The sequence below is a fragment of the Hyalella azteca genome, unplaced genomic scaffold (genome assembly GCF_000764305.2).
Source record: "Hyalella azteca isolate HAZT.00-mixed unplaced genomic scaffold, Hazt_2.0.2 contig1005, whole genome shotgun sequence".
Lineage (NCBI taxonomy): Eukaryota > Metazoa > Arthropoda > Malacostraca > Amphipoda > Hyalellidae > Hyalella > Hyalella azteca.
Window position 1 is genome coordinate 38,970 of NW_025931338.1, and position 14,112 is coordinate 53,081.

General features: G+C 38.4%; 1 protein-coding gene across 1 annotated transcript; it reads left to right on the plus strand.

The window, feature by feature from the left end:
• Positions 1 to 343: 343 nt before the first annotated feature.
• On the plus strand, positions 344 to 2,925 carry LOC108670159. The gene is made up of 5 exons (XM_018157613.2): positions 344 to 592; positions 1,155 to 1,267; positions 1,591 to 1,688; positions 2,230 to 2,358; positions 2,598 to 2,925. The coding sequence occupies exons 1-5, from the start codon at positions 537 to 539 to the stop codon at positions 2,643 to 2,645; spliced, it is 444 nt and encodes a 147-aa protein (XP_018013102.1). The 5' UTR covers positions 344 to 536; the 3' UTR covers positions 2,646 to 2,925.
• Positions 2,926 to 14,112: the final 11,187 nt, after the last annotated feature.

Here is a 14,112-nt window from a genome sequence, read left to right on the forward strand (position 1 = left end):
TCGGCCTGAGGATGTTCATGGATCTCTTGCGACTATGCGACGCTCAAATCTTTGGCGGGATAATCAAGGAAAAATTTCATGTTTCGCTTACCATATGGTTGTCACGACTCTACTGCAAAAGAGGTAGAGAAATAGAGAGAAACTTTCATAATGAAAAAAACTCATGAGACATCCAGCCTTCGTGAACTAGATGGATGAAAATCATTAATCAAAGAGGTGTGTGGGCGGCTGCTTACATTTGATTCTCACTGCACCTGGTCCAACAAATCATAGACTTATAAAATCAGAGCCACGTACAAACAACGTAACAGAGTAGCAAGAGTCTTTAAACTGCCCGCGCAGACCGTGCCGATCCACAGCAGTCCCAGCAGCAAGAGTCGTTGAACGGCCCGCAGACCCTGCCGTTCCGCAGCAGTCCCAGCAGCAAGAGTCGTTGAACGGGCTGCAGACCCTGCCGTTCCACAGCAGTCCCAGCAGCAAGAGTCGTTGAACGGCCCGCAGACCCCGTCGTCCAGTCCGTGATCACAGCCCGCAAGATGTTGCGAGGTTTCGTGATTCTCATCGTCGCCGCGGCAGCAGCGTCGGCGCAGGAGTAAGTATTATGTCTTCAGAGTGTCATGAGTGGTTTGCGGTAACACTAATCAAGCGGAAAGATGTTCAATTTTTTTGCGCGGATATTTCGTATAAAATGCTGCTGGTATTCATTTTCAGGTTTGTTATGATTACTAGGGCAGAACTTCGCTTCATACGATGGTAGCATCAATAGTTGAGTTTGAGAATGAAACACGATACTAAATATTCTTTAGAAAGCGACGTAAAATGCGATTAATCAATCAAGTGGCAATTCATGATTTCAAACGCAGTATAAATAAAATCAGTAAATCTCCAGACCAAAATCAGGAGTTTTCTTCGCGGTAAGATTTTTTCTTGACCAAATCAATTTTATTCACGTCGTAAGCAAAAACCTAATTTGATTATTGATGTTGCGCAACTACCCCAGTAAATTGAAAGGATTCGCTTTTAATATAATTTTTCAGTAACACTTCTTATTTCGAACTTGATGAAGCAGGAAACATAACTGATTAAACTTTAAATAATAGTATATAATTGATTATGTAAGTGGCATACTTATTTAATTTGTGGATTAATTTCAGCGCCGCTCCGGCTTGCTTAATGACGTTGAATGATGCCGCCAATGCTATGACAAGAACGGCGAGGTCTGTTTGCTATCCACAGTACACTGCGGATGTTGTGAAATTTGATAATAGTAAGTGTAGAAATAATTATTACGAACTATTTTACTCCCACTATAATCCATCTTTATTGTAAAAACATCTCATCAAGCACTAAAATATTTAGATTTCAAAGTGTAGATACGTTAGTGTACGAATCAAACCTGAATTTTGCTCATTGACAAGCGCAGGTTAAGAACTTTTCTTTCATGAATGCGTATGGATTTTTCAATTCTTATGGTTGAGTTACCGAATGTTAACTAACCAATAGAATCCCTGCATTGTATCACTCCTATACGCTGTTTCGTAATGGGATGCGACCAACACACTATAATCGACTGCTTCGTTTCTCCCCCAGACCCGAACTGCAATATCTACGCTACATCGTACTACGCGACTACATGCGATCCAATTGTTGCCAACTACATGAAGTGCACACTCAAAGCAGCCAAACTTGTGAGTAAAGCATAATACTGAGCATCGAGCACAGGACTTGTGTGTGTGACTGTACGTTGAGCATCGAGTGCAGGACTTGTGAGTGTGACTGTACATTGGGCGCCGAGTTACTGACTGGGCATTGCAGCTCAAAAATTCTGATATCATACTCGCAACACACACGCTCAGCAGGGTTTATATCTGGTCTAGGGCCGATTTTTTCGGGGTTAATGTCAGTCACAAACTCACAAACTATTGGGCGTGACGCCGTGACCCACGCTGGTGGGGCACGCAGACCTGGCAAGTGGGTCAAGACAGCGGGAAGACATTTTAAATTCGGCGTTGTTTCCATATTAAAAAATTTCTCCATGCATCATCTTCAACGACGATCTTACATTTCTACGCAACAGCTCGCACGAAACGTGAGACAAGATCAGCTTGCAATACCCGTTCCGATCTCATTTAATGCTAAAGAATTTTTTTTTCAGCGAGCAAGAAAATTTGTATAAATCCGAACTCTAGTTACCATATAGCCTCAATATCTCCACCTCCCGTTCTTCAGCTGAAGGTCAACAACACCTTTGACGAAGCAGCCTTCAAAGCCACCACGTTGAAGAACAAATGCAGCACTGACGCCAAGTTTATAGCTGCGTACCCGCCGTGCAAGAACTCCACCATGAAATATTTGCACGTAAGTTTAAGTGTATGCTTGTCTATTTGATTTAGAATTAAATGCAACATTTTCCAAATGTATTGTTCAAATTTTAAAGTAACAAGGAAAAATTGGCAACGGTTGCGTATAGTTCGAACAATGAAAGAGAAAACCTTTTTCATAGAAATTCAACGATGTACGTCATACTTCTGCAGCAAACAGAGATCACAGAATTTCCGTAAATGTTCATCGCTGATGCCTCATGTTTCATGTTCCAGGTCAGCCGATTCATCTTCTGTCTCATGCAGAATACATACGGCGAGTGATGTCAGGAAAGAACATTGAAATGAGCCAGAAGAAGACGAGCTGAGCATCAGAATACGTTTCTTCTTCTATAACTTACTCATTTCCGCTTAGATGGATTGCTGACGAGTATATTGTAATGTTGCAATTTTGAGTTCGGAATTTCTTGGAAAATGTTCGTGGCTGTGTTTCAATCTTTGATTGACGGATTTTTTACAATCGAGTTTCACTATCTCTTCCCCATAAAATAAAGATCCAGGAAAAGGATTGTAGGATGCATTTGCTATGACCACATAAATGTACATTTATTAGTTTGAATACATTATTCACGACTTTTACCGCCACGCGCAGTTTCTTGGATATAATCTACATATATAATGTAACAATACAATAAATGATATGAATGCACATATATTTTACTGTCCTGTCTTGATTATTTGCATTCAAATTTCATGTTATATTTTTGTGGAAAACGTTTTATAGGGGTCGATATTTGTTGGTACGTGATAGTAAGTTCTTCTCATAGTGCAGAAGCCAGCTATCAAATTGAACGAAAGATATTCTATTATTCTGTCAAAAAGGCCAATATTCGATGTTTAGATGGAAGCCGCGCAACATTTGAACCCGGTCGCATGACCCCCCAGTCGCTGAACCCAGTCGCTGCCGTTCACGCCCAGTCGAGGGTGGACGTATCGGCAGCGTAACAGAAGATTGTTAATGATTGAAGTTATACCGTGAATCAAAGTAGAAACGGCTAAACACGTAATTTATCCATGAAGTTAAAAAGCAATTAAAATGCCACAAATATTCACCATATTCTATAAAATAAAATGTTCCGGAGTCTAGCTCTGTCATCAGATCGACAATCATTGAATGCAAGTAACCAGTATTCACATTGCAGGCTTTAAACTAAAATTTACAATTAAAAGACAAATCCTATTTACAAGTATGATTGTATTAGAACTGAACGCGGCAATTTAACTAGGCAACTGTTTGAAAATAAGGATTCTAAATTTCATAAGTCAGACACCGGTTATGGAAACTAAAATTGTGGACTCACTTTCGAATGCTGGGACTTTGCACTGCCCGCATTATCTCGTACAGCTGAATGAAAGGAAGGTGCAGGTATCATGCTCGCGAACTCTTCCCTTGATGCTCCGCCAGTCTAGAGTAAATGTTGCGTGACGTCATACCAACATACACTGATCCGCATTGCGTACATACATCAGCATTTGTAAACTAGAGAAGATCGCATCAAGTCAGAAAGAGTATCTTTATACCTGAAGAAAGAGCATGCAGATCCTGAAATTATTTACCAACAATACACGAAAATTGATTTTCGCAAGGTATTTCATATGATTAATTTTTTAAATATTTAGACCTCGCTTCAGATGCAGGGACAGAATATGGAAATGTACAATAAATAACGTTATCTTTAATTACACTCGCGGGAACAACTACACTATAAATGCTCCGATATGAATTTTTTGAATTTGAATACATACCATGTGTGACGCGAGCCCATGTGTGCGAGAATATGTGTGTGTGGTATGTGCGTGCTTTAGTTTGGGCGAGACGCTATAGTTTTTATTTTTTTTTTCAAATTAACATTTTCTCACAATTGTGAGAATATTTTTTTATTACATATTATTATTTTCGTTAATTTGTACAATAACACTCGTATGACGGTGCGCTCAAAACGAGTAATAGGCGATGGGAAAGCTGAAGATACAGTACCAAGCTACTCATTTATTCTCTCCTTCTTATTGGACGTGTTTTAATTATTTGCCTTCCCTAAACAACTGAAATTTCCAATTAATGCATTCTTAAAAATTTATATTTTTCTTTCATTTACGGGCCGCAACATCGAGCAACACATCATTCGATTCTTAAAGCGAATATCGAGCGACTCTGGAAGCCAATTTCGGATTTATTTATTTTTTCCATTTCATAATATGTAAATACTAAAGAAAATTGCGGGGAAGGGGAGAAATAAAAAAAATACTACAATATATTAGAAAAGTAGGTTTCTAGAGTCGCTACATACTCGTATTTGCATTACTAATCAATTGATATGTGTCTCGACGTTGCAGCTCGCAAATTACGGAGAAGTATTTTAAAAAATCCTAATTTATTCCGCTTTATTTACTTCTCACATTTCCTTTATTTATTTAAAAATGTTATAAAAACGTACAAAAAACGCTTCTATTAGGTTTTACATCCGTGTCTGAAGTTTCAGAGAGATCGGTCAGTTATTGATCTCTTATGAGAGTTGGGATCTTTTCTTAATGCTCGAATTTAAGTTCAATAATTTCATTGCTTATTCTTTATGACACATGACTCTCGACAAATGGCTCCCAATACATGTCTCACGACACATGCATGACTAACAATATATGACTCACAGCACATGACTCACGACAAATGTCTTGCGAAGAACTGAACCCCAAATACAAGTGACCTCTGGGTCTCAATAAATATTAATCTCATTTGCATTTTTAAATGTGCAGGTGGACAGATAACCACGTATTCAGGCCACGAGTGCATGGAAGCCTCGTCTGAACCAAGGCATCAATCATGCTATTGACATTCTTCACATGTCCAATAGCATTGACATCAGCAGCCGCATAAGAAATGGCAGGTCAGGTAACTCCCCAAACTACATCACACGTGCAAGCCTCGCAAGGAAGCTACAGCGCAGCCACGAGCACGGGCAACTTGTCTCTCCTACGAGGAATGCAGCACATGACTCACAACGTGGCTTACAACACATGACGCTCAAAATGGCTTACGACGCATGGCGCTCTACATGGCTTACAACACATGACACACAAAATGGCCTACAACACATGACACAATAGGTGGCTTACAGCAGAAGCTGCGCAACACTTGAATAAACTAAATAACAAATTTACATAAGCAACCAAAGAATCATTTATCATTTCATCTAATTAATAAGCGAGCTTCAGGCGTGATAAGTCGAGCACCAACGACCGCCTGCGAACATCTGTGTCAACGAAGCTGTTCGTCTTGTTGAGCGATGCACGAGTCGTCTCGACAGACGCATGCACAAGCCAGCATGCAGGTACCCAGCTTGAATATGCGCTGTGTTCTCCCATTGATGATCCGATGAATTTTTTCGGCGCTGACACTTGGACACGTTCTGGGTGTTGGGAAATGCAGACAACGTAAATTCAGAATGTTGGAAACGTTCAGAATGTTGAAAATAATGACACCTTAAATCTAATGCGTGGCGGTCGCGTTAGGAGGGTTGTGAACTAAAGACACATTTTACGTGGGGCTCTGTTGTGAGACTGCCGTGTCAGAATTACCGGGCCTCCTATTTCACTAGGCTCGCAAGTTTCAAGAAGTTTCAAAGTCTTAAAGCTTGTTTATTGCGGCTTCGAAATTTCTGTGGAATGGAAATTTATACTTTGTCTAGTTTAATTTATGGCATAAAACAACGAAGGAAAGCTTGCGATGCAAACAAAGATTTACTAAAGGAAACTCAAACAGAAATGAGTGAATCAGATAAAAAATATAAAATAGGAATAAAAAGAAAAATGCATAGACACTTCTCTGATTATCGACAATAGTTCACGAATGACGAACGTCATTCCGACATTGGAACCATCGAAACTTCCGTAGCCCATCTGCATCGATATTATTGTGTAGCGCTGTGTGTTTAATTTATTTAATTTTTCACGTGGCCGTGAATTTTACCTAAGTGGGAATAAGAAGTTGGCTTAATTTTATAATATGTAGCGATGAGCTGAACTCGATGTCGGCAGCCTCTATATTGTATGCACACATGTTGGTAGTGAACTCCAACACGCGTAGCAGATTAACTCATTGGAATCGAGGACGTACTATAACTTCTGGTATAACCTGATAAATTATTTGTTTGAATACTACTGTTCCAGTTGGTATGCAGCACCGTTACACTAGTTCGCACGCAGAACCATTTTGCCAGTTGTCTGCAGCGCCATTACAACCCTTCTGTAAAAAATTACATCAACTTTGCGGGTATATATGCATTGCAGTCATTTCGATAACGTTTTACTCCAAGTGCAGAAAATAAAATAAATTATTGTGAAAAACCTCATGGCACTTCTAGCATTTCGAAGTAATGCGACTTCTGTTCCATGCCCCATATGCTGACTGAAATATGACTTAAAAAAGAATTAACGCGGTAATAAACGTTATTTGATTGAATCAACGTTGATTGAACTTTGTTTCGACGTCGTTTGTCTGGTGCGTTATATAGTTCCTCTCAACAGATGAGGGAGTTGTGTTTTTTGTCCTATTTTCAGCGGATTAGCGTTTTTTATAGTCGTGCTATTGTTGTCCTGTTCTTAATGTTTTTAAAACAACTGCATTGAAGATGCTTCCCTGTATTTATAGGAGGACCAGCACTTTTTCTTCCCTTTTTAGAGAAGGACCAGCACGTTTCCTTAAGGACCAGCACTTTAAGAAGGAAACTTTAAAAATTATTTTCTAAAGTTTTTCTACGCTGCAAAAACTTGAATGATGGCATTTCATAGCAATTTCATTGTTCCCTTAGACTAATTTATAATGTCAGAGATGATATTTGCATCCCCTTCGCTGCTGTTCAAATGCGTGAGAAAAATAGCAGATGCGAAAAGCCACGAGCAATATTTTCGTAGTTATAAGATACCCCTTTGTATACCTTCACGTGGAAGGTATACATATTGGCCCGTATGCTAAATAGGGCACTAGCACTACGAAGTAGCACTATGCACTACGAAGTGTCCTGTTGGTATGCTAAATTCGTCACAAACACTAAGCACTTCGAAGTAGCTCTACAATGTTTAGTGTCGCTTAGTGTCGCACTACTGATTCGAATGCAGAAAGACTTTGAAGTGCTACTTCGCTGTTAGAGTACTTTATAGTGCCGCACTACGCTGAGTCTATTGAAGAATGGTAGTTAAGTGTTCAAATAGTTAATTATTCCCTAAGTAATTCTCATTCTTTGCAGAAGATTGATGTAAAATGTCAAATTGTGATGGTATATAATGGTACTATTGAAAATTGTAATGGTGAGCTGAAATTCGCAATGCATCTGCGCACCTTTCCCATCATATATTCAAAGGCCACGCTTCCCAAAGACATCGAACAAAAGGGAGAAGCATGGAAAGTTCTTGCAGAAGAATTCAAAATGGCTCCAGAAAAAAAAACAAAAAAAGAAAATTCAAAACATGGTATCAAAAACAAAAAAAGTATTTTCTACTTCTACGCTGTTCATCTGTTTCGCCAAGGAAAATGTCAGCCATAAGAATAACATGTTATTCACTGAAGCGGTACACTTTTTTATATTCAAGGCATGTAGTTCCTGAGGTTTTTACGCGATGAAGCCTTTGCTGTAAGCCAAACAGATCCATGGCTGACGAAGTAAACAAGGTGAAATATACCGTAGTGTCATCGTGAAGTGCGGTGTTAGGACACTTCAGATTTTTGTAGTGCGCGTTATGCTATTGGCCCTATTTAGCATACCAACCGTAGTGTTCCATGCCACACTATGGCTTGTAGTGCGTAGTGCTACTTCATAGTGCTAGTGCCCTATTTAGCATGCCAACCGTAGTGTTCCATGTCGCACTAGTACCGCACTATGGCTTGTAGTGCGTAGTGCTACTTCATAGTGCTAGTGCCCTATTTAGCATGCCAACCGTAGTGTTCCATGTCGCACTATATATAGCAGGCACTACGGCTTGTAGTGCGTAGTGCTACTTCGAAGTGCTAGTGCCCTATTTAGCATACGGGCCAGTGACTACTCCTCACCATGTTTCAAGGCTGTTTAATGGTCGTAAAGCCATGCAATCGAAGCATATTTGTGAAACTTTGCATGCTTTCTAAATTCTCCATTATTAGTAGAAAAAGAAGATATATTGTTTTCGGTGCGCAATGTGAATCTTTGTGGCAAATAAATAAACATTTAAAGTGAAAATTTAACTGATAAAATCAGGTAACCTCACTTTTTCTATGAGAATGTTACAAAAATGAGGATATAGGTGCTCCGTAATTCGTCGAATTACAAATTTGTTTGTATTGATGTAAGAGAAAAGTTTATAAATCGCCCCTGAAAAGATACAAAAAGGTCGGACTAATAAAACTGATACGGTATTGTCGAACAAGCCGATTACTCAATCCCAGTTTCTCAAGCTCCCTGCAAAGAGAGAAGCCGAAGTTAGGGATTGGATAGGTTGTATATTTGTTATTTTGTATTAGAGAGAGTTTGACGTGACCTTGGCCGAATTGCGGAAGCTTTTTTAGTCTTGTGGTTGCCGTCGATGTGTAAGGTATGTCTCGTGTAAATAGGAACAGTGGAAACTGTGGATGCTATGTTATATTAGTGACGTTTGTCATGCGTGTAATTTGTGTACATATTTGAGTCAGTTTTAATGGTTAGATTTCGTGCTTCTGATTACGATCAATATTTATGTTCATGTCGATTCTTTGTTAGATATTTATTCTTGTTTGTTTATTTATTTTCAGGAGTCTCAGTAGTAGTCTGGACTCAAGTAATAATCTCAGTAACAGTCCCGTTTCAAGTCATTACTTCAGTAATAGTCATAATCACATCTCAGTGTTCATTCTTGTCAGTAAAGATTATTAAGATAACTTGGTTCTCACTGTGGCTAATGGATGGACCTATATGATCACTTGGCTGAATAATGCAGGGGCGAAGATGGCTTTATTTTTACTTTTGTTGAAATACGTCCCTAGCACCGATAGAGATTTTCCCCCGACCCGATCAAGTGTTATCGTGGAGTCATCAGTGTTCTGTCTTCACTTTATCATCTGCACCCTTCTTCTATGGAAGTCTGCACAGGTATGCCACCGTCTCAGCAATTGATGGTCGGTCCGATCAATGCCAGGATTAGATATGATAGCAACGATGATCCCACGACACACAATGCAGCGGCAGCTTTACGTTCCTCGTACCCCACTGGTTCTCTTGCATTAATTTTGCTCGTAGCTTGATCCCACCATGTGTCATTTACCCGCCTGAAGCGGTTCAATGAATATATTGAGGCTATTTATTACCCGGCCTTTAGTTATATCTATGTTGACCACATTTATTGCATTCTCAATCTTCTCGATATTATTAACTAACAATATTGTTAGGCAGACCTCAAAAAAGTAATTTCCACTTTTTGCTCTGTTTAGTCCTTCCATGATTCAATCTATGACAAGATTGAAATTAAATTTATAATGTTCCCCATAGCAGCCACTTTGTATGAATTATATATCTTTGCGCCAGTTTAACCGTTTGTCCGTATATACAGTAGTTGATGGTGCGTAACCAATTTATTCTAAACTGCTGATACACATATACTGAAATGAGCAGGTGGAACCGCATATGGTGTGAGAAACGACAATTTTAACAAGGTTATGAACCACCACAGATAAGATCCATTATCAGAGTTTTCTTCCACTAGAAACACCTTTTTGAAAAAAAAATTGATTCCCTTTATCCTCAAGTGATCTAAATGTTTTATGAAAACTAAATTTCCAAATTATTGTATTCTGTATTGTTTGAATATAATTTTTATATATTATAGTGATATAATGACCTTTGGCACAAGATCTAACACTGTCATGGAGGTATTATATTTCAGTTCATGATTTTTTTGGTTTTGTTTCTTTTTAAATCTAATACTGGGCTCACAATCTCGCACATAGGCATTCTGTAAGAACTTTATCCAGTCATGTCAAATGTGTTTGTTTTAGTTTTGTGGCGCTTGCTCTGCGAATAAAAAATATAGACTTGTTAAATCATATAATAATTTATTTTAGACGTTGAGTTGAAAGATACACACAACAAATTATTTACTTTAGAATGATAAACATTCAAGAACTATTATCCCAAAATGCCTAAAAAGTTCAAAAGGCTAAAAATCTCAATAAAAATTCATGCAAACAATATCGTAGTCTAGAAGCCTAAACAAGCAACGATAAATTCAATTTTTCATGCCGCTACGAGCAAACAATACAAAACCTAAACTCCGGATGTAGCAGCTGTGTCACGAGGCCGGTCCAGGAACAATATTGCAGATGAAATTAAGAATCGACGCAAAACGCGCCTGTTACAATTTTTACTGGTATTCAAGGCTTTTGTGACGCGCTAACCGCTTTAAAAAAAGTTTCCATATCACTGAAGTTTCGCCAAATCCTTTCGGCAGTCTCTTTAGTTCCAACAAGACGTGTGCTGCATGCGAGCCAGTTTCAACTTAAGGAGGTCGATCGCCACTGAAAATCGGCGCAAGACGGCTTTGGCTGAAACCGCTGGATTCAAGATACCACGAGATTTGATACCGTTATGCAATAACGTTATGCAATCACATTTTTGCTTGCTAGTTCTGGCAATCAATAGCGCAAGCAGCATTTGTATTGTTTATTTTTATTACCTCGCATGAGAATCACTTAATTTTGAAGTATGTATAAAAATTAATAGCACCGCCAGTGCAAAAATATCTTTATTCTTCAATTGTTAGCATATCATCAGAAATCTTTACATCATCTCCTCAAATTATTTCGTAATCATCTAGTAATATTTTACGCATATTTTGAGAACGACTTTTGCATACCAAAAATTTCTTTTCAGTAAGATTCATTAGTAACTAAAAAAAATTACATAATGCACCAATGAATTTAAATCAACAATGCATTATCATCACATGAGCACATATTAAATTTGTCAGTTTTTATTTTTAAAGAGAATTTTGTTGCACTAAACTCAAACTTAGGCTTTTTGAGCCCTGTCTACATGAAGAGAGATCTTCCCTCTTCCTACAGGGTGTCTTGTGTTTCATTTCGATCTACCCTAACAAAATTTAGACGCGAGCGTGAGTCTGAAATAGGGAACGCCCAGGACTCGGGGACAGGACAGGACTCGCCCAATCAGCTTTTCTATGTCCGATATTTGGTCAAAATATCAATCCCAAGTCAGTCAGCTAAGAAAGTCTGGTTCTTGACTCTCCCCGAGAGGCTCGTCTCTGAAAATTGGGGCAGCTCTGGCCGAACCTACCAAAGTGATAAAAAAATCGCGACTCATTTTCTGCAGTGAGAGGAAGAGAGGGGCATTTGAATTTATACTTTTCTTACATCAATGTCTGTTTCTATAACTTGCTGAATACAAAGAGCATAATTATAAACCTCAGAATCGTGGGTAATAATGCTCGTGGAAAGAACTTTTCTCATCTAACAACCGAAGAAACGACGGCATATATCGAGCAATGGTCAGCACTCTGTTGCCCGATTTACACAGAATAAGCGCTGAATATTCATATTTTTGAACAGACCCGAACTCAACGAAAAAACGAACATGCTTGCCCAGGTCGATATTATGCAGCATTTGTACGGTTTCAGCCCGAAATGTATCCGTGTTGTCCGTAACAGATGAAGCTTCCGCCATTCTGAATTTTGCGTAAAAGCTCTATTTGATTCTGTATGAAAATTAATTTAGCAACTTGAAAATTTTCCCATGAAGATTTAATATTGAAATTTCGGTGTTCTGATTGAAATGGTTTATTGATGTATAATACTAATTATGCTGAAGTTTAAGTGCTAATTATTCTAATAAAATTGTTTAAACTGCCCAATAAATGAGTGCTTGAAGTCTAATGCCATTGAACCTCTTTGGACTCATGCGGTGCTTCAGGATTTTGTACGTGCATTTATAAACCTCGCTCCAAATACGTGCAAAGTTGTAATAGCGACGCCATATTGCATAGGAACTCAAGGAGATTAATACCTTATTTTGCTCATGAGGAACTGATGGAACTTGTCGTACAGCAAACTAAATCGGGAGAAAAATGTGGGATATTTCGCAATAACATATGTTACTTTTCAGAGCTATAAGAGGGTATTTTCAATAATGCATTTCCAAAATTTTATCGAAAAATATGTTTTGCCATTTTCATGGACATTTATTATTTCATCTAGTTTCATGGACATATATGATTCGTTGACAAATTAATGACAAGAAAGCTCAATAAACGATGGAACAACAGAACATCGCGATAGGTCCGTGATGAACACATCCCGCAGCTTTATTCATTCGTTACTACATGAAATTCGTGAAATAAACCTTAACTTTACCAATTAATTCCAGAGCATACATGTGCTTTATGGGATTTGACGCTTCTTCATTACGTCAGAAACGGCGTGAAAATTTAACGATTTTGCAGAGACAACTGATGAAGGCTATGGAAATTTGACCTTGCGTTGGTATGTTGACGAGTGATGGCGGAGAAAAGTCTCAAAATACATCAAGTAAATTTCAAACCAGCCATAGTATTTTTGTCTTCAAAACCGTCAGCAACCATTGGGACAAAATGTGTAAGTCTAAACTAAATACTGATGTATTAATAATAAGTACTAGATATATTAGAAGTAAATCGTTATAATAAATTAACTAGGATGGTAAACTTTCTGTACGCATTTTTCATTACCTTTCAATTGATAAAGCCACGCGAGAAAATGTCTCTGCGCTCTCGGTAAGGATTTACGAGACTAATATCATTGTCAAACTCCAATTTCTTTTCGATTTTCTGTTTATGGTGATAGGGCTGATAATAGATCCCCTTTGTTTTGCGGTCGGTCTAACTAATGACGACTATTTGGTCATCGGACTGTACTTTAAATCCGTACCCTGAAGCAAGCACGGCGGAGTAAACTGTTCATTTATATTGTCATACTTTCCACCATTGCTATGAGTAGGTTGAGGAGGGGGGAATATTAATAGGCGATTTGGGATGATATGGTGCTAGGAAACTGATCTGCAACGAGCACCCACCCCTCAGCAGACGCGATGAGCACTTGAGTGGCGAGAATAATATTGTTGGATCTGGATGTGATAGACAACCTCAGGATATAACATTTTACCAATAGCCATCTGCGGCAAGTACATATATGAAGATGTTAAATTAAACAACAGATGTTTGTGATCGAGGGTGTACCAAAAATATTCATAATTATGAAATATCTGTTGATAATTTGAATTAAAAACAGATGAGTGCGTCAATATAGCGCTCGTTTTCTCCGTCATTGTCATAAATAAATGTCATAATGTCACTGACATAAATGTCAGTAAAATCTAATGTTGGCAATAAAGAAAATCTTATATTTTCCTTCAACGAGAAGCAAAGCTATAATGATGTACGAAAAACTATGACTGTTAACAGGTCGATCAACGCATCAAATATGGAATCATGGGTCATGGCAAACAAAACGACCTAATAAATCTTGGACCATTTCGACTTTGAATATTAAAGGAGAAAGAATTGTTTCAAGTTTGAATATTATGGGTGCCGGAATAATTTCAAGTGTATACTATAGGAGCCAGAATAAATTCTTGACGCAACTCGAGTATTATCCTCTCTGTAATACGCGTCCAAAAGACGCACAAGAAACGTTTTCAGAGATCACAGGAAGGCGACAGACTGCACGCCAAGCAGACAATGTTCG